Source organism: Mauremys reevesii, linkage group 1 (genome assembly GCF_016161935.1).
Source record: "Mauremys reevesii isolate NIE-2019 linkage group 1, ASM1616193v1, whole genome shotgun sequence".
Taxonomy (NCBI): Eukaryota; Metazoa; Chordata; order Testudines; family Geoemydidae; genus Mauremys; species Mauremys reevesii.
The window spans coordinates 11,653,036-11,673,881 of NC_052623.1; the positions used below are offsets into that span (position 1 = coordinate 11,653,036).

Genomic DNA, 20,846 nt, shown 5'->3' on the forward strand with positions numbered 1-20,846 from the left:
AGTCCTGCTCAGCGTGCCCTGGGATCTGGGTAACACCTGCGATGGATGCTCTGGGGAAAGTCTCTTCACTTCCCAGGCCTGGCCAGGAGTTTGGAGGAGATGGTAGTAAGTTCTTTTACCTTCACCCTCAGCATTTCAACATCCTCTGGGGCCTGGCCCATTCAGCTCCGATTCCTGCAGCGGGGAATATTCCTTGTGTTGTTAAATTCTGGATCTGGTCCCATTCCTATCCCTCAGCCCCACGGGAGCAGTTTCCTTCTCTCCTTCATTACCCCTCGGATTAACCCCTCCAGTGCTGCAGCGTACAGCAGTGACTCCAGGTTGCTTTCCAAAGGATTTACAACTACCAAGACAAAGGGGTGTTTTGCTCTGCTTATTGAGTTCATTGGGTGGCACAGAGATGGCACACACCTGCCTTATTCCCCCTTCGCCCGCTCCAGCGGTAACTCTGGGCTCCGTGTTACCTATTTCTGGCCCGCCAGCTCCTTCTGGAAAGGATTTGTTGCAGCCATCGGGCCAGGCCTTCTCACCTCTGTCTGGATGAGATCGAGAGGCAGCATTGTCTAGTGGCCAGAGCAGGGCACCTGGGGCCTAGTCCTGCCACGGCCCCCAACTTGTTCAGTGACTTTGGGCAGGTCAGCTGAGCCATCTGTTCCATGGCTATAATAACCCCCACCCCTATGTGAGTGCCCCCAGCTCCACCCACGTTCGGTGGGGCGAGAGAGGGGGCACCGTGCCCCCGAACGTCACCTGCAGAGGAAGCGAGCGTTTGGCTGGGAGCTGGGCTGTGACAGGGATTCACATGGCTGGTCTTTGATTCCATTTGTGGGAGGGCCAGCTGCTCCCTGCCTGCCAGCTGCTGCCCCCACCGGCCCTGGCTGGGAGGGGCTAGGCGGAGCAGCACCCAAGCCACCAGGTCACCTGGTTCCGGTGACCTCACAAGACCTCCGGGGAGAGGAGAGCGAGGCCAAGAGGTGGCCGGGACCCGGCGCTCTGTATGCAGCTGCACGAGCTGCTCTTGTCCCTCCCACTCTCACCCCAGGGATGGACTCCCTGGTGCCATTGATTTAGTGAGAGGAGCAGGGTGGGACCATGATCTAAGCATGGGAACGCCTCCTCCTGGGTTCCGATCCCAGCTCTGTCACAGCCTCATGGGGTGACCTTGAGCAAGTCACTTCCCCACCTCTGTGCCTCAGTTTCCCTACTTGTAAAACGGGGAATGGTACTGTCATGAGCTTGCTAGTGAGTGTACACCACTGCCCTCTGCTGGCTGGAAATAGGGCTGCACAGCTGTGGCCTGGCCCCTCCACTGCTCCCAGGCTCTCCTTTAACTCAGGTGAGAGAGACCTGTGGGTTCGGACCAGGAGGCTCTGAAACTCCTTTCTCTAATTTAGCTTTCCCACAGTAGGCCCTTGTGTCTCACATCTGTCTGTCCTTCCCCCCTCCCCACCTCGCTATTTCACCTGCAGGCTGGGAAGGAGCAGACGTGGGTAGTTTTATGTCTGTTTTCAAACATTTATGAGACGCTGGGATATTACAGAGCTGGGGGCTGTATAGATACCAAATAGACCAACTCCCCTATCCCCATGAAGCAGCCGTACTGTGCCGCATAGGATGTCCCAGCTGGCCATGACTTTGTTCCGACGCGTAGTGGTTTGCCTGTTCAGAGCACTGTGCAGGCATTCCCTCATTAAAGCCTTGGAAGCCAGTGTGGGTGAGTGCTGTAATCCCCATTTGGGGAAACTGAGGCAGGGAGAAAGGCCAAATCTTTCATACCTGGTGTGGCGAGTTAGGTGGCTAGCAAGGGGCCCGATGCAAGGGTGCTGAACACTCACTGGCCAGCTGCAGCTCTCCGCAGCTCTCACAGCATTCGGGGTGCTCAGGTTAGCTCAGGATCTGTAAGTGACCTCTGGCGTCCTTTGCTGGCTGCGCTCTGTGGGTCCTACCTCAAGACTTATTATTCCTGAGCAAGGGAATGGTGCTTTTCTTCCTGGAAGCTCGCTAGGGCTGATCTGCTCGGGCAGACCTTGGAGTTCTAACAATGATCAAGTCAGATCAGGGACGTGAACTCCCTCTAACTCCGGGTGGGTTACGAGCTGGGGGCTCAGGCAGGGCTCGCCAGCTCTTCCTGCACCCTTGTGCCATGGAGGCTTTGCTGGCTGCAGCTGTCCCACACCAAAAGGGGACGGCCGGGGGGGTGGGGGGTTGTATCCCAAGACAGAGGAAGTCCAATCAAGACACTGAGCTGTGGTGCAAAAGGCTGCTACTCCAAGGGCCTCAGGAATGCAGCAAGGACAAGCTGGCGCCCTGCAGGAAGGAAGCACAGTCCAGGTGTGATAGACACTGATCAGGTTGCTACTGGGTTGAAACTGCACTCTGGGAAACAAGAGACTTGCCAGCCGGAGGCCTGTAGGGGCTGTGGGACAGACCAAGCAAAGGGCCATTTGGAAAGTCCATTAAGGGAGCTGGAACTTTGCAAGGCAGCATGCATAGGAGGAAGATTTCCCACTATGCAAATAGCTAGTGTTATGCAAATCGATGTCATGCAAATCAGCTGGACATTGATGAAAGGCAGATTGCACACTACGCAACGCTGGCACCCGCGGTGCCTTCCCAGATCTGGGACTTTCTATCAGTGAGCCCGGGTCAGCTCCTGATTAACCATCCGATCACGTCTGTTCAAAGAGGCCCTCATTTCACCCCCTCAGCCTCAGAGTCAGTGGAAAAGTCCCAGTGACTGCACTGGGAGCTGATGGCAGTGCTGTATTAGCGCCACGCAGAGCAGCAGATCTCCTGAGTGGGTCCCAGCAGAGCAAAGGGGGAAGAGGGACTGCCGACGCCCACTCCCCTGGGGGCTCTTCACCCTCCTACTGGTCCTTGGTCACTTTGTGAGGGTTGCCACAAAATACATAGAAGGTTGTTACAAGGAGGAGGGAGAAAAATTGTTCTCCTTAACCTCTGTGGATAGGACAAGAAGCAATGGGCTTAAATTGCAGCAAGGGCGGTTTAGGTTGGGCATTAGGAAAAAGTTCCTAACTGTCAGGGTGGTTAAGAACTGGAATAAATTGCCCAGGGAGGTGGTGGAATCTCCATCACTGGAGGTTTTTAAGAGCAGGTTGGACAAACACCTGTCAGGGGTGCTCTAGATAATACTTGGGGTATGTCTACACTGGAAACGTAAGTCAACCTGCCGTGAAATGGACAAGCCAGCCAGCAGCCAGTGTAAGGGATGCAGCGTCTACACGGACACTGCATCGCCCTAACGACACCAACAGACGCCCGACGCCTCCCGTGGAGGTGGAGTTATGATGCTGGTGTAGGAGGGCACTTCCATCCGCGGGAGGAAGGCTGTAGTGTACACACTGACATAATCAGGCTGACGTAAGTTGCCTGACCTCGACCTAACTGTGTAGTGTGGACCAGCCTTTAGTCCTGCCATGAATGCAGGGGCCTGGTCCCCTCAAGGTCCCTTCCAGTCCTTCTACCTTCTGGCTCCCCCACGGCCTTCACTGCAGTTTCCACCTGGATCCGTGTCCGTTAACACAAAACCCTTTCCTGTGCTCCTCGCAGCTCCTGGATTTGGCCTCAACCTCCCTGTGAGGCGTCATTATTCCCATTCCACAGAAGGGGACCTGGGAGAGCACAAGCCATTTGCCCAGGGGCACCGGGCCTGTGTGGCCCAGGCAGGAACTGAACCCAGTTCTCCTGATCCCAACAAGGCCACCCTTCCTCCACGTCTGTCTGGCCTTGGAGCCGGCTGGCTGGGAGTCTCTGGTGTCCGGCCGCCGTGGGCCGTCCAGGCCTGGCCCGGCTGTGCAGCCTGGCTGGGCTGCTGCTGTGACGGGGCTGCGGCCTGTCTGCCGTTGCACACGAAGCGCGTTCGGCGGGAGTGTATTTTTAAATCCGCTCTGTGCGTCAAGGGAAACTGGCGTTCCCCTCCCCCGCCCCACCTGCTTCGCTCAGCCCCACAAGCCCGCCGCGCCGCCTTCCCACAGCCGGCCCAGCCGCTCTGCTTCCTGCCGCCAATCACACAGGCGGAGCACTCTCCCCGCAGGGCCCCGCCGTGCCGGCCGGCTCCCCCCCCCCCGGGAAAGAGCTGCTCTCCCAGCCCTAGCTGGGTGAACAATCCCACGTCGGGACGGTGGCAAAGGGCCTTGAGAAATCCTCTGCCAGGCTGGGAGGTGGGGCTGGGCTGGGCCTGCTCTGCGTTTCCTGCTTTCACTGTACGCCGGGGTTTTCACTTGCAGAGCTGGCGCCGGTGTGTCAGTTTCACCCCCAGCCTCGCGCCCTGCACTCTGCTCGCCTCCGGGCGCAGGAACAGGGCGGTTTGGGGATTCATTAGACTTCTGCTCCGGCGTGGCACTGCTGGCACTCCCTGCCTCAGTGTCCCTCCCCCGCGAGCCACACACAGGGCTGTGCTGGAGCTGCGGCTTAGCCCTCCAGCCAAGTCATAAATGGACTCAGCACCTTCTGGGGTGACTCAGGTCCCAACAAACGAGAGGTTCTTCCGCCCTTCCTGGGCTTCTCTTGGGGCGTCCCTCTGGGCCCCTTTCAGGGCTTCCCCTGCCCCCGTATAGCTGGTCCCCTGGAGTACTCAGCCTCCTGCACACCCTGGCTTGTGGCCTTCCCCAGCAGCCAGCCAGCCTCCCCATTCCCTTTGGTTCCATCCCCCCAGCGGCTCTATCTCAGCCCGTTCATGATGCCCGGGTGACCCCTTTCTCCCCCGCCCCAGGCTGAGAAGCAGCTGATTATGACACCGATGGGGCTGGCCCATCTCCCTTACGGGGCCAGTCGCTTGGACACACTGCCATGGGAAGAGACTGAAGAGTGTAGGGCTGTTTATTTTAGTGAGAAGACAGAATTAGAGCTGGCCAAAAAAACTTCACCGGAAGTGTTACAAAATTATTTCCTCCCCCCCACCCCGCATAGTTGTTCACTAAAGGGTCTCAGTCTGACAGTGAAAAACAAAACCTTCTCAGCACAAAATGTAGGTTTTTGAAAACCAAAACCTCAATTTTTCTACCAAGATCGAAAATGTTCTTGGTTTTGGTGAAGAAAGAAAGAGCACTCCAACCCCGCCCCAGAAAGTTTCCACCAAAAGGAAATTCTTCCCAAGTTCCATTGATCAAAAAGGCATTTTTAATCAAAAAGTGTTCCAATGAAGAAATAGACATAGTGAAGGAATACAAAATTATGAATGGATAGAAATGGGAGATAGGTGAATAGATGTTCCCAGCCACTTAACAGGATGAGAAGGGGACAGTCAATGAAATGGAAAAGGAACAAAATGAATGTTGATAAAAGAACAACACACAATGTACAAATACAACAAGGAGTCCGGTGGCACCTTAAAGACTAACAGATTGATTTGTGTATAAGCTTTTGTGGGTAAAAAATCACTTCTTCAGTGGTCCAAATAAATCTGTTAGTCTTTAAGGTGCCACCAGACTCCTTGTTGTTTTTGTGGATACAGACTAACACGGCTCCCCTCTGATACTTGACATAATGTACAAATAGCCAGTGGAACTCATTGCCACAAGATATCACTAAGGCCAAGAGGTTATCAGGGTTCAGAGGAAGACGGACTCAACTGGGGATTAAAAGGAAGCTTCCTCTGGGGGCACGTTATCCCACCTCTGCCTGCTGCAGCGTTTCTTACACCTTCCCCTGACGGAGCGAGGGGATGCATGATGCTGGATTAGATGGATTCCTGGTCTGCCCCAGCATGGCACTGCTGTGGTCCCAGGCTCCAGTTGGTAGGATCCAGGCTTTGAGGTTTCAGGGTTCAACCCAGGTCTGAGCTAGAAATGGGCTGCCCTCGAAAGGCTTCCCAAAGCGCAGCGACCTCGAAATGTTGCAAGAACGGGCGTTCACAGGGGACTTCCTGATCTCGAGGTGCCCTGAGAATGGGGCTGCTCAGGGTATTTTGGAGCATTTGTTCCCGATCAGAACCAGGGAGAGCAGAGGTGTGTAGCAGTCGAGAGAAACAAAGCGAGTTCATCAGCATTTGAGAGCCGGGACTCTCTTGTCCGGTTCTGTGTTTGTCCAGCACCTCACGGAACAGGGCCCTGACCCACGGCTGTCGCAATACACACAGTAAATGTGGTGAGAAAGAAGAGGGCTGTTTAAAGGCCTGATCTGACGGTGGGCCCAGATCCCCTATGCACCACGGCAGAGGGACAAGGGGGAACAGAGAAAAAGGAACAACTTAAAAGCCAGGATGTTCACCAGCCCGACCAGCGCAGTCACTTCCATAGAGCTCAGAGCGCTAAAGTCTTCTCCAGCCCAGCCAATAGACTGTCCAAGCGCCCCTGCTCACAGACACTCTGGGTTTTCGCTCCCTGAGACAGCATCACCCCTGAGCAGTATCAGAGCCTGTCTTATAAAGGCCCCTGACTCCACCCCTTTCCCAGCATGCTTTGTTAAGAGGCTCTTGATATCCATGATCCATGGTGGCGCTAGCTAGTGCTACCCCAACATCCTGGCTTTGTCCTCCAGGTCAGAACAAACCTTCCAGCTGTGACGATGCGGTTCTGGCGGGACCCAACTGAGAGCGCCAGTTCAGGACCAATTGCTCAAACAGGGCAGTCACAGCCCTAGGCTGGGGTTTTTCCACCTCTAAGGCAAACCAAACCAGCCAGACAAAAATGACTTCGGTCTCACCCCACTGGCTAACCACAAGTCACGCAAGCAATTTCCTTAGACACTCCAGTCTCCCAGTATCACCACCAGTGCCACTCGTCCTGGGGATGAATGGTTATGAAAACCAGCACCCCAATAAAAGAAAAAGGTTCCCTCGATCCCAAAGAATCAAGCCCCAGACCCAGGTCAATATACACATCAGATCTTACCCACAAATCACGCTGTTGCCAATCTTTTAGAATCTGAAATCTAAAAGTTTATTCATAAAGGGAAAAAGGTACAGATGAGAGCTAGAATTGGTTAAATGCAATCAATTACATACAGTAATGGCAAAGTTCTTAGTTCAGGCTTGTAGCAGTGATGGAATAAACTGCAGGTTCAAATCAAGTCTCGAACATCCCCAGCTGGGATGGGTCATCAGTCCCTTGTGTAGAGCTTCAGCTTGTAGCAAAGTCCCTCCAGAGGTAAGAAGCAGGATTGAAGACAAGATGGAGATGAGGCATTAGCCTTATATAGGCTCTTCCAGGTGTAAGAACATTTCTTTGTTCTTACTGTGGAAAATTACAGCAAAATGGAGTCTGCAGTCACATGGGCCAGGCCCTGCATACTTTGCTGAGTCACAAGGCGTGTCTGCCTTCTCTCCATGGGTCAGTTGTGTAGCTGATGGTCCTTAATGGGCCATCAAGCAGGCTAGCTAACACCTACTTTTCTTTGGTGTCACCCAGAAGCAGAGCACAAATAATAAAATACAGAGAGTATGAGCCAATAATATAACTAACTACAAAAAATACATACATACACACACATACAGACAGCAACCATAAACCCATAACCTGGTCTTAGACAGATTTATATGACCCTTTTACCCCTAATTTGGGTGCCACCACAGACCTTGCCCCCATGGTTGTTCTATATGGTCCCAGTTTATATCAATATCACAAACCATCATGTCCTGGCCTCTCCTTCCTCTTTCTCCAGCCGAAGGACAGCCTAACTAGTAGGAGAGAAGAGAGGGGAGAGCTGTAGGTCTCAAGGTCCTCCCAAAAACAAACAACAAGAAGTTAGTGTTTGCTAAAAGGCAGAGCCTTTTCTCCCTGGATGCTCCTTTCTAAACCCCAGGAATGGTTGGTTCTGTCGCAGATCTAGCTTGGTGGATGGAAGCCTCTGGCCAGGAGGGGAGGGAAGAAGGGAGTCTGGTTCCTGGGTGTTTAGATCCTGGCTTTTTCCCCACACTTGGAAGCTAAACTTGCCTCTGCTGTCCCTCAGTGTCTCCCACAGCGGATCTGTTCCCCTACCATCCCAGCAGTCTCTTCCAGCAGAGTGGGTGCAGGGAGACTGGGCGTCAGGCCGTGGCGGGTCAGGGCCCAAGCACTCTGAACTGCAGGGCTATGAGGAGCTGGGATTTCAGTTTGGCCCATAAGAGAGATCGGCGCCATTGGCAAAACTGGGGGCTGGGTCCAGGGTTGATTGGGGTCTAGGGTTTTAATCTGACCCACAGGGAGCGTTGGTGGAGTCCAGCTGGGCTGTGGGTGAGATTAAAGCCCCAGACTCCCACTCTGACATGCCTCCGTTCTTGTCCCTGTAGTCCTCCCTGAGAGAACATGGGCCTTTGTTTAAGTAAGAGGTTAAGAGCCTACTACTGCTACCAGAGACCTCTTTGGCTCAATCAGAGAACCTGCCCGTAGTCCTGCAGGCCTAGATTTGCGCCTCGCCGATGGCCCCAGTGCAGGGTCGTTCTGTCCCCAGGCCTGGGTCTGCGTGTTGCCTGCTGCCTGGCCCCGAGAGGCTGCTCCCCTCTCGTCTGTCCCATCGGCCTGGCGGCAGGGCAGCAGTTGGAAGTTCACTGTGGCAGCTACGCCCTGGATCTTACCATGCTCTCTGGTCACGTTTCCCAATCGACTTGTCCTTTTGCAGTCCCGCTGGTGATTAAACCTAACCCGCGTCCTGCTCAGGACGACGCTGGAATAATTAGTTCAGGGGAGCGGAGGGGCAGTGAAGCCCATTCTTGGGGGAGCGAGGGTTTTGCTTTATACACATACGTTATTCAACGAGGATAAATAATGTTGGTTACATAAATAATACCAGGTGGGGTATTGGAGTAGTGCAGTGGTTCTCATACTTTTGTACTGGTGACCCCTTTCACATAGCAAGCCTCTGAGTGCGACCCCCGTTATAAATTAAAATCACTTTTTTATATATTTAACACCATTATAAATGCTGGCGGCAAAGCGGGGTTCTGACAGCTCGTGACCCCCCCAGTTAATAACCTTGTGACCCCCTGAGGGGTCCCAACCCCCAGTTTGAGATCCCCTGGAGTAGTGGAAGGGGTAATGGGAAGTATGCGGGGGGGCACTCGCTATTCCTTGCTACCCCTTGGCATGATCTTGCTGTGCTCTTCTACCCAGAGATCCCAAAGGATGTTTGCCATTAATGGGTTAAACCTCACAAGCCCCCGTGAGGCAGTTACAGGATCACCCCCATCTTACAGATGTGAAAACTGAGGCACACAGCAGGGAAGTGACTTGTCCACATTTACACACAAATCTGTTCTGTGGTGCTTATCTGGCCCTGTCACACTGCTGGGAGGCTGGGCCGGGCTGTTACCCCATCGTGCTGATGGGGAACAAGTTGATGAAGCGACTTGCCCACGTCACACAGGGAGTCGGTGACAGCGCCAGGAATTGACCCCAGCTCTCCTGATTCCCAGGCGCTAACCACTGGGCCCTCGTCCTCTGCTGTCTCAGGCTCCCAGCCCAGCGAATTCTCCCTCCTGGCTCCCCAGGTCTTACCCCACCCAGCAGCGGCCTGAGCCCTCTCAGAGCCAAGGCTTCCTCCACAGCCCCGGGCAGCAATTCAGCCTCACTTTGCTGATGGGGAAACTGAGGCCCAGGGAAGTGGGGAAGTGCCTGGGGTCACACAGGAGATCCTGGCGCCCAGGCAGCCACGCAAGCCACTCCTCTCTCCTAGGAATCCTGGCTGTGGGGCAGCGTCCCAGGTGACGTCCCTGCTGTGCTCAGTCTGGGTGCAGGCCCCAGGTGGGCGTCCTGGGCTCAGTGGCTCCCTCATGGCAGCGCGTGGTGGGCGATTAGCGCTGCCCCTCAGGTGGAACCAGGCCGCCAGCGCCAGGGAGCGGGGAAGCTGCGGTGGAAGTGGTGGAATGCACGGTGCGGGCAGATGCTGCGGGGCGAGGCAGCGGGACGGATGAACCAGCTGAGGGTTTCGGGCCTGGCCAGGCTGTTGGGGGCAGAGGTCTGGAGGGCCAGACCAGGAGGCAGGTTGTTGGGAACAGGGGGCTTAGACAAGGGAGCGGGCGGGGGAGTTGTCCCTGCACCATCCTAAGATGTGCTGCAGGGAGAGGGAGGGAGGTGCCGCAGGGAAGGGCCTGGTTCCTGGGTCCCATCCCTGCTGGCTGCAGAGGGCAGTGCAGGGATTACAGTCCGCAGGGTAAACGCTGGGGACAGCACGCATCCCATGCCTCCCGGCTGCGCCCCACCGCAGCACACGGGACCCTACACAGCTGTCCGGGGGCCATTTCGGGGAGGGAGGTCACTTGGGAACGCCAGTCCCACTGCAAGCCAGCCGGCTCGTGCGCCGAAGCCCCCTGGGAGCTCCTGCCCCAGGTCTGCGCCGTGGCGTTCCTAAGGGAAGGCGTGAAGCGGTGCAAGCGAGTGGGGTGGGGAGGCGCTGGCTCGGTGCACCCTGGCTGTTTGGGGGCTGGAGCTTGCTGCGGAGGTGAGGAGCGCGTGGGGTGGGGATGGCTGGGGGCTGGAGCATGCGACCGGGGTGACTACGCCGTGGCTTTGCTGGAAAAACACTCCAGCCGACTTGACTGAGCGGGAACCTAGTTTTCCCCACGTGTTTCGATGTGTGTTACAGCGCAGGGAGTTACTGACCTTGCTAGCTATCCACCCGTCCACGCAGATCCAGCCCACCTCTAGCCCCCTGCACAGCAATTCACTCCCATGCCCCCCCCCAGCTGTCTCCCCTACACCGCCAGATTGCCGTGGTCCCCCACTGCCCTGGCCCCAGGCCTCAATCTTGAAACGGGTATTTTTCAAAGCAGTTGCAGATAAATGTCTATAAGCGAAATGGGGTGGGGCAGATGGGAGCATGGCTTTAGGTGGGTGAGGGGAGGAGGTGGCACGTGAGCGGAGGGGGCGCAGTTCACAGAGGAACTCCTGTCTAACAAGCCGCCTACAAAGTTACAAACAATTGCCATGGGAGCCTTTACTCCAGTTACCAAGGTGCAGTCACCTCTGGGGTGGAACACAGCTGCAGTGCATAGGAAAACCAGGTTGCAGTTCAGGACAGGAGGTGGAGCAGAATAATAATACCCAAGGGCAGTAGAACAGGGTATTTGGAGAGGCAGAATGCAATTACCTATTCATCTGCTCAGGACATTTGGGTTCACAACCCTGCTCTTGCAGAAAGGGCCCTCTGCAATCAGGATGCTCGGCCTTACATCTCCTCTGAAAGGGGGCACCCTGCCTGGGCATTGGCTTAGTACTGACTGGAGGGAAGAGCACCCCCTGGCAGTTCTCCAACACCCTGCCCCCCACAGCACCTGGGTTTTCCTTGGACATCTTCCATCAGAGCCAGGAGTGGGCTGGACCCTTCGTAACTTGAATGATCCCACGAGATCATAGCCTGGAAAATGGGCCGTGAGGCTGAGCGACAGGCCAGAGCAAGCACTTGCTTCCAAACTTTTCCCACCTTCTAACAGCAAGGAGATTAGAGCCTGTGCTGGGCCAGCTGCCTATCAGCCTCCTCCAGATCCGTTCGTGACACTTCCTGGCAGGACCCCGTGCACTGCCACCGCCTGATGAATGAGTATCTCTCTTCTCACTATCATTCCCAGGGGCATGTGATGGCAGTGGGTGATTATCTCCCTTCTGCCCCTGGCCAGAATCTTATCAGCACTAGCTACAGCTTCTGAGCGTGCCTAGTGATAATACCATGTGTCTAGGGGGCGGGCTGGGCGTTGTGGGATCTGTTCCTGGATCTCCTGCTCCCACAAGGTTGACCACGCCAAACAGGGCTAATGAGACTTTTGTAAAGTGCTTTGAGATCTATGAAGGGGAAAGTATTTTAGAATTTTTTTATACATATATATTAGGGTTAGCAGGGACCTCAGGAGGTATCTAGTCCAACCCCCTACTCAAGGCAGGACCAATCCCCAGACAGATTTTTTTACCCCAGTTCCCTAAATGGCCCCCTCAAGGATTGAACTCACAACCCTGGGTTTAGCAGGCCAATGCTCAAACCACTGAGCTATCCCTCTCCCCCTCGTGCTAGCTTTCCAGCCACACAGATCTTCTTCAGGGCTGGGAAAGGGCCTCCCAGCATCCCAGCTGAATGCAAGGTGGAATGGTGTTGTTTAGCGTTAGTAGTTAGCACATAGTGGAAGGGCCCATTCAAGGTAGAGTGGCCCATTATCACCTCAGCAGTCACAGAACAAAAAGAGGGGGTGAGCGGGTTACAGATCATTGTAATAAGCCACATATCCAGTGTCTCTGCTCAGGCCATGAGTTTCCATGTCTAGCCGAGTTTAAGCTCCCAGGCTCCTCTTTTGAAAGTGCTGTGCAGGTTGCCTTTGAGGATGAGGATGGATATTTGCCCATCGCTGTAATGCAGCCACTTCTAGGATGGAGTGTGGCAGCTGCTTAGCCAGTGCACTGCCCCACACAACAGCTCTTCCAGGCAGGAAGGGAAGCAGATCCTATATTTAAGTGAAACTGCGCAGAGAAAGTAGGGGAGGCCGAATGTAATCACAGGCACTGGGATTTGGCCAGATAAGCAGAGCTAACACCGTTATTACTGGTCATGAATACGCAGGACATCTGGCATTGTCTTTTGTTACCTTCTGCTCTTTCCAGCTGTTTGGCGTAATAACCCACCTATTGTCGCCTGTCTGAGACTTAGATTACAAGCTCTCCGGGGAAAGAGACCATCTGTCTGTCCAGCGCCTCGCACGATGGGGGCCATGGCTCCGGACTGGGCACACCTAGGCACTACCGCAACACAAATCAATGACTTCAGTTGCGTGTCTCCTCTGAGCCCCAGCTTCCGTCTGTGTGCCCCTCACCGTGGCATCAGAGTGCTGGTTCAGTACTGACTCAGTCACCAGCACGGCTTTCCCTGGAGGCCTCCTATCCTAGCGAACACGTGGCCCCTGAGACGCCAGCTGCTGGTGCAGATAGGACCTAAGCTGGCCCTGGTGTGAATGGAGTGAGGCTCAGGAATGCTGAGGCTTCCCGTGGATGGAAGCGATGTGTGCTGGAGAGAAGTGGGGCTGGGGTGCCGGAACGGGGGGCATACCAGCCGTGAGGGCGAGACATGGGGAGGAAGGATGGAGAGGAGTGAGTGGGGGGCAGGGCCTTGAGGGAAGAGACGGTGCGAAGGTGGGGCTCAGGGATGAGGGGTGGGGGCAGGGCCTTGGAGGGAAGAGGGGAGCCTCGGGGAAGCAGGGGCCAGAGGGGCAGGGGCTCGGGGAGAAGGGGCGGTATGAGGGTGTGCGCTCAGGGAGAAGGGGTGGCGCTGGGGATCGGGGAAGAGGCTGCATGGGAGGGCAGGGGCGGCACAGAGGGGGCAGGGTCATGTTTCGGATGCTGGTGGCCGGGTTCCCCCCCCACACACACTTTTCGGGAGCTTCTGTCGCCCCTGACTTGGTCATGCCTCAGCGTGGGGGGGGGGAGGGGACACAATGAGATGACCTTCCAGCCCTACATTGCTGTGACTGTAGGTCTAAGTGGAAGACCCTGGGTGGGAGCAGAAGGCAGGTGAAATGGTAGCTGCACTTACTTGTCTTCCACCCATCCCAAAATCTCGAGGCTGGAAGGTGCCCTTGTGATCACCTACCCTGAGCCCCCGGGCGTAGCGCAGGCCAGAGCCCGTCCCCAGCGCGTCCTGCACCGAGCACGCTCTCATTGACTCTGTCTCCTCCCCCTCCAGGTTGCTGAAGCGGAGCCCAGGGAACGTGAGCCGGGATGCAGAGCATAAAGTGCGTGGTGGTGGGTGATGGGGCGGTGGGGAAGACCTGCCTCTTGATTTGCTACACCACCAACGCCTTCCCCAAGGAGTACATCCCCACCGTCTTCGACAACTACAGCGCCCAGAACACGGTGGACGGCAGGACTATTAACTTAAATCTGTGGGACACGGCAGGCCAGGAGGAGTACGACCGGCTCCGGACGCTTTCCTACCCCCAGACTAACGTCTTCATCATCTGCTTCTCCATAGCCAGCCCGCCCTCCTACGAGAACGTGAAACACAAGTGGTACCCGGAGGTCTGCCACCACTGCCCCAACGTGCCCATCCTCCTCGTAGGCACCAAGAAGGATCTGAGAAACAACCCCGACACCATGAAGAAGCTAAAGGAGCAGAACCAGATGCCCGTCACCACCCAGCAGGGGGTCAGCCTCTCCAAGCAGATCCACGCCGTCAAGTACATGGAGTGCTCCGCCCTCAACCAGGAAGGCATCAAGGAGGTCTTCACGGAGGCCGTGCGAGCCGTCCTCAACCCCGCCCCGGTGAAACCTAAAAAGCCCTGCATCCTTTTGTGAAGAGGACTCCAGAAACCAAAGCGGTGTGGCTGGGCTTGGTGGCTGCTTGGGGTGGGGGAGGGTGCCGTAGAACCCTGAGATGATCCCGCCCTTGTCCCTCTGCTCCCAGTGATGCTAGTATGTACAGCCCTTCTCTCTCCAGACGCTTCCCGGCTGTCTGTCCCAGGACACGGCAAGGGAAATCCTGCCTCCATTGTATCCAGCGTGCCCCAACCCCACTCCCCAAGCCTTGCGTCCTTCCAGTGAAGGCGCGATTGGACAGCTGGGTGCCACGAAACCAAGGCTGTTCTCGATAATAATAAACCACGTTTGCACTAATACGTAGATTGTCTTGGATCACATTGGGGGAGGGCGGGTAAACCCTGATATGTCATTAGGTGGTTTCCCCTCCCCTTTGATGTGACCCCAAGGAGTCCCTGGTCCCATCATGTTCTCGGGACCTGGGTACGTAGCTCACTTGGGGATGAATGGCTTCCACTTCTTGGTCAGCCATTCAGATGGCCACTAAAATGAAATCGCTGCACTGCAAACCCCTGTCCTGAGAAGCGAGTGCTCAGACGGCATCTGCAACCACTTGCGCCCCCTCCGTGGCCTTTGGTCCTCCAAACCCATCAGTTCCCGGGATGGAAGGAAACCAGGAACCTTGCTCAGTGCTAAAACACGCCCGCCCTCCAGGAGCTGTGGCTGCTTTGGTGGTTTGATGGGGCCGCTGAGCCATCCTGCACGGCCGACAGAACTGGAGTAATTGCTGCATTGCAGGTTGAAGCTCATCAGCTGCCAAAGAAGCAAGTCCCTTTGTCACATTGAAGACCTGCCAGTGTTTCCACGGGATTGACTTGTGATTTGCCGGGCGAAGGGAATTATAGAAACTTTTTCTGATTGTCTTCTCCTGGCTTCCTCAACGTTCATTCTGCTCTGAGCCCCACACAGCCCTTCACTGGTAGAGACCACCTGGCCACTCGGCATGTTTGGAAAGGGTACCCCTGCATGAAGATGCTTTCGACAAATCCCACCTGTTTACAAAGAGAAGGCATTTCTGCTTACATGGGGCGGGGGGTTGGGGGTGGGGGGGGCTGTACTTCTGTTTTTTTTTCTATGGAGTTTTTTTTTTTCTGAGATGGCCCCATTTGCAGAGACATATTTACAGAGCCGGAGGCTACAACCGCGCTGGCTACACACATCCTCTTCCATGGCTAGAATAAGGCGGCCTGCTCCTCCCCATGTGGGTCACCTCTTTACAAAGAGCACCACGCTTTGCTGAGCACAGGTGCGTTTTGCTGCTTGCATTGAGATCATGGACCAGTTCCTCCTCCTGCACCCAGCCACCTCTTTTAACGAGACCACATGTCTTCTTCCTGGGGACCAGACCTGCCCAAACTGCTTCAGAAGCTACCTACTCTATTGGTCTCCTGCTTAATGAGCTACAGCTTAGTCACCTAGTGTTTATTTGAAATGCGCAGTGCTGTGAAGATCATGTGCCCAGCAGGGTGATCTTGAAGACTTCAGTGAAGGCCTTCAGGGAAGTGTCTCTCCTCCTCCTTGTCCTGTTTCCCTCAGCTGCCCTTTGAATCCTGCTGCATCACAGCACAGCTTGTCGCAACGGAAACCTCCGCCCAGTACAGCCTGAATCATGGTGCTTGGTCCTGCCCTGCGTGCAGGGGCCTGGACTCGAAAACCTCTCGAGGTCCCTTCCAGCCCTACCATTCTATGTTTCTGTGATCATCTCGCCGCTCCCCGTTCTGATTCAAGCTCAGCGCTCAAACCTGGCCCGTTGATCCAGCAGAGGCAAAGAATTGTCACCAAACATCACTAAAAGGAAAAGAGCCTCAGGGGGGTAGGAAGGGGGTTCAGTTTCATCCAACTGATAGTAAATGGCATGGTAGCAAAAGGGAGAGTGGAGGTGATTTTCTTTTTTGGAGATTGCAACAGAACGCTGGGAAGAGGGAGCAGCTCGTGGGACAGCCTGGAACGCCGCGGGTCTCTCTAGGCACCAGGGTCTGGGTCCCCTCATCCCTCCCGCCACATCTTTCGTGCCTTTGCAACGCTCACAGCCGACTGCCTGACCGGGGCGGGTGGAGGGGGCCGCGCAGCCCGTTGGCCCTGGTGATGGCTGAATAAAGATGCAAGAAGTTACTGCCCAGCAGGGTGTCCAATGAGGTCCTGACCAGGACGGCCTGGCCCCTTTAGTTAGCGAGGTCAGATAAGGAAGCTGAGACCAATGGGAACGTCCTGTGATGGCAGGGAAGCACTATCAAAATGCAAGCGGTCTGCTCCCTCTTTCACCCAGGGTCAAGCAGCCACCGTGAGCCGAGGACAAGGGAATCCTGACTCCCGTCCTGATAGGCTGCAGCCCTCTCCAGGTGGTGCTGGCGGTGGGTTTCCACTATATTTCTGCCCCCTTCCGTAGCACGAAGCAACGAATAATTGGCCCCATCCAGCTAACACAGCACTGACGAGCATCCAGCGGGCTTAGCCAGCCTTGCCATTGATAGCGGAGGGAGTCCCGGGCGGTGGTGTCAGTGCTGAGCCTGGTTTGGCCATGGGTGTCGCTGACGTTCCAGCAGGGGTGGAGCTGGCAGTATGGGCCATTCTCCTTTCGCTGCAGATTCCACAGGCTGGGGCCCCTGGTTCAAATCCCTGGGCAGGTCTTCCCAGAAACCAGCGTTTGCTCTGAAACCATCTCAGTAAACATCTTCTACCATGAAGGTGAGGTGATGCCAAGGAAACCTCCATCCCTCTCTCCAGGCAGACTGCTGGTGGGACCCAAAGGCTTTGTGTGTGACCGTGATGACAATAAGTTCAGAAGAGAAAACAGCTCATAACAGGTCGGCGCTGGGCTTAGAACACCAGCCTTCTGCTCCAGCCCTGGAGAATGCACCCCCTGGGGTGACCAGATGTTCCAATTTTATAGGGACAGTCCTGATATTTGGGGCTTCGTCTTATATAGGTGCCTATTACCCCCATCCCCAATTTTTCACACTTGCTGTCTGGTCACCCTAGCGCCCCCTGAGCTAAAGGAGAATCCAGGTTAGCAGGATGAGCATCAGCGCTCGGGCACTCCGGCAGCTGCAGCCTCTAGGGGGTGACATGGCCAAAGATGCTTGAGCAGGTCCCAGCTGCCCAGCAGAGGGGCGATGGCAGGGCAGATACAATCCGCGCACTGCACTGCATATAGAGTAGCCAACAGGGCTCAGGAAATTAGCCCAAACAAGGTGGACATCGCCTCTGTGGGAGCTGCCTTTGCTGGCTAACATACCAGTGAGAAAGGCAAGTGCGAGCTCCGAGCTGGGGGAGCTGAGGAAAGGAGCTGACTATCGAAAGCAATCTAACACATGGTGTATACAACCCAGCCGGCAGCAATTTCTGAGCGGGGGCTGGCAGCAAAGCCCCCTCTCTGGTTTTCCCGCCGGCTCCCGCAATCCAGTGCCATCTCTTTATTCCTGCTGACGTGTCTTTAAGGGCAGTTCTGTCTCTGTTTTTAATACTTTTGTGAAACCGGAGCCTGGGTTGTAAATGAATCCCGCGTTGTACGGAGAAGAGACTTGGGTCCTGTGGGATCTGCTTATTAAAAAGGAAAGAGAAACAATAGGGACTTACTGCCGGGAGGTCCGCGCGGTGTTGCTTTAATAAATAGAATATGTCAAGGCTCCCTGTGTCTCCTGGGCTCTGCTTTCTAAGCCTCCGGGTGGGGAGTGTCTCAGCAGCTGGGGAAGGGATGGCCCTGGCCTGGTTCTAACAGCTACTTGGATGAGACACAAGTGGACTCTCCAGTTTCTTGTGATCTCTGTCCATGGCTCTTACGTTGCACCCATCCCCAGGGTATCGGAGCCCCCATTGAGATGATCATGATGGCCCCTTCTGACCTTCAAATCTATGACTCTCCCCAGGAGAGGCCTCTCCCTGTGTGTGGCTCCAGCCGTGAGATGGGCTGGGAAACTCTCGCCAATGGTCCCTAGATGTGAGCAGCTGGGGCCAGGGCGTTCTCAGGGATGTGCAGCCCCCTCTGCTCTGACAGCCAAGTCCGGTGAGTGTGCAAGGCCCAGCGACCCTCTCCGGCCCCTGCCCATGGGGGTTCGCTGTCACACCGGCCCTCGAGCCATGGTTGGGCGCAGTCTTTGTGCTGGCAGAGTTGCTGTGTTTCGGGGTCTGAGTGCTGCGTACAGGCCCACGGGTGCCTTGCTGCAAACTCTGTTCGCAAGGCCCTATCTCCAACACTTAGAATGGGCCTGGGTCCCCGATCCTGTGGGGCATTGAGCTCGCGTCGAAGAAAGTGCAAAGGCAATTGTGCACAGAGGATGCTGGAGGCAGACAGACCCTGGTGTGCTCTTTATCCCAGGCTCTGCTGCCTGTGGTCCCCGCACGGGCTCTCCCTGAGCCTCAGCTGACTTCACCACAGGGCAGTGCCAGCCTGACCCAATGGAGCCTCTGGCGAGTGGGATTACAATCAAGGCTGGGCAAGATTGGCACAGCTGCTACTGCCTAGCGGAAAGACCTTGGCCACGTCCCTTAGCCCCCCTGCGCCGCTGTGAGTAACTCCTCCGCCAGCACAGGGCGTGGGAGAGTTAATTCCTCTCTGAAAGTGCAGTGAGGGGCGCCACAGTTACGGCTGGGGGTTCCCCTCCCTCCCTGGAGCTGCTCCCTGCTCCCCTCCCCCGCCAGAGGACGGAGCAGCCTTGGCTGGCTCTTTTCACACACAAGAATTTAATCTGTCCCAGCACCGCCTGGAATGCCTGGCTCAGCCTTCCCCACCCCCCGCTCTGCTGGGATCCTGGAGCCGCTATGCAGGGGAGAGGGCCCCCCTCTGGGGGTGGCCGAGGCTGGGAGCCGGAGCCAGGAACCCCGGAGCTGAAGCCCTTAAAGAGCAGGGGCTGCTGGGGAGCTTTCGCCACATGAACCGCATTAAACTGAGCGGGAGTTGGGAGGCTAAATCCCAGCCAGAATATATTGTGGTCCAGCCGCCCATGCAGAGGGGCGGGGGACCGAGCCCCGGATCCCTACCCCAGAGCCTGGTGAAGGGAGCAGGGTTGGCTTCCGAGGCCCTGCTGCAGCCAGGCCAGGCTGAATTCACGCGGCAGGGAAAGCTCTTCCTCGGGTGCAGCGAGTGGGGATGGAGGAGGCGCTCTCCCCGCTGAGGCAGGGCTGAGCCCAGGGCCAGGGGCACTCGCTGAGTGGGCAGACAGAAAAACCAGAGTCCAGGCCCCTTGTACCTTTCCGAGGAGTGTTTCGGCTTGGGGCCCTGGCGTAAGGCCAGGCTGGGGTGTGACATGCTGCCTCCCCAAATACCCGCTGCAGGTGCCACGGGGATTCTGTCCCTGGCTCTGCCACTGGCTCCCCATGTGACCGTGGGTAAGTCACCATGCCTCGGTTTCCCCTTTTGCATAAGACTAGCTAGGCCAATTATCTTCAAAGCCCTGCTGGTGCTCACAGCGGCCCCAGCAGGCTCCTTTTACCCGATGGAAAACGGCGGCACAGAGAGGGGAAGGGCCAAATTTTGCAAAACTGACCCCAATTTTGGGTGCCCAACTTTGGACACCTGGGAGCTGTGTCTCTAAGGCCCCGAACACCCCAGCTCTCCTGGCCTGCAGTTGGGGACGGAGGCCTCAGCACTGCTGGAGAGCCACCCTGGAGGGATGCTGCGCGGACGGACGGCATGGGGCGGCCCTGGAGAAATAACTGGGTGCTCGCTGTGTCGGCCTCGCTGCAGCCTGTTCAAAACGGCCCTGCTCCTCCCCAGAGGTGGCTGCGGGGCAGCGATGAGTTAAAGGCATTCCTGTGCAGGGCAAAAGGCACACGGATACGGTGACCATCTCCTCCCATCAGCACAGCTGCAAAGACAAGGCGCCATCCCGGGCAGCCAACTTCAGTAGCCATGGGCAGCCCAGGCAAAGTGGTCAGCCCCCTCCCCCAATCCTATCCCAGCAGCCCCGGCTCCCTGCACCCCGAAAGCAGCGGCGCTGCAGCTTTTCCCTCTCCAATGGCAGCCCCGAACGTCCCCCATGCCCAGAATGAGCCGGCAGGGGAGATGGGGCTCCGCACCAGGCAGCGGCCCGCAGGGGAAGCGAGGGCACAGGCTGGGCATGGCGGCCGATATGTGAGCTGATCACTAGGTGCCCCCGGGGGGCTAGTGCCCGAGCACAGGATGAGGGGCCAGGATGCCTGGGTTCCATTTACAGGCTCGCTGCAGGGCAATGGTGATTTCGCTCCGACTCAGCTTCTCTCTCTGCCCGCCTGCCTCGGGGGCAGTGGTGACTGGGATCCCCGACGGCCACCCTGAGGGCTGGGTGTCGCCGCCTCTGGGGCTCATCTCTGCCTGCTCTGCACACGGGCCAGAAGGGGGTGCTGGAGAGTGATGCTGAGCCTCAGCCAGGGCCCCCCTACCCTCCCCCCCGCCCGCCCGCCCGCCCACTGCCCTCAGCCTGGGAATTTGGGGCCTGGTGAGTGAGTGCAGATATACTTCATCTGCCTGGCCCATGAATGCAACCCCCTGCATCTGCCTGCCTTGGGGAACCCACCCCCCACATCTGCCTCCCCTGGGAACCACCCCCCTTTGCCTGTCCTAGGGACTCCATCCCTGCATCTGCCTGCCCCTAGCATCCCCCACCAGCTGCCTGCCCCAGGGAACCCTCCCCCTGCATCTGCCTG

The 20,846-nt window shown here is 56.5% G+C and overlaps 1 protein-coding gene across 1 annotated transcript in view; it reads left to right on the forward strand.

Annotated features, from left to right (window-relative positions):
• The window catches only part of RHOG (ras homolog family member G), a 29,560-nt gene extending 14,307 nt beyond the window's left edge, over positions 1–15,253 (forward strand). The window contains exon 2 of the mRNA XM_039497125.1: positions 13,594–15,253. Coding sequence (XP_039353059.1) covers positions 13,629–14,204 — 576 coding nt within the window. The 5' untranslated portion in view covers positions 13,594–13,628 and the 3' untranslated portion in view covers positions 14,205–15,253. The remainder of the gene's footprint in view (positions 1–13,593) is intronic.
• The last annotated feature ends 5,593 nt before the right edge of the window (positions 15,254–20,846 follow it).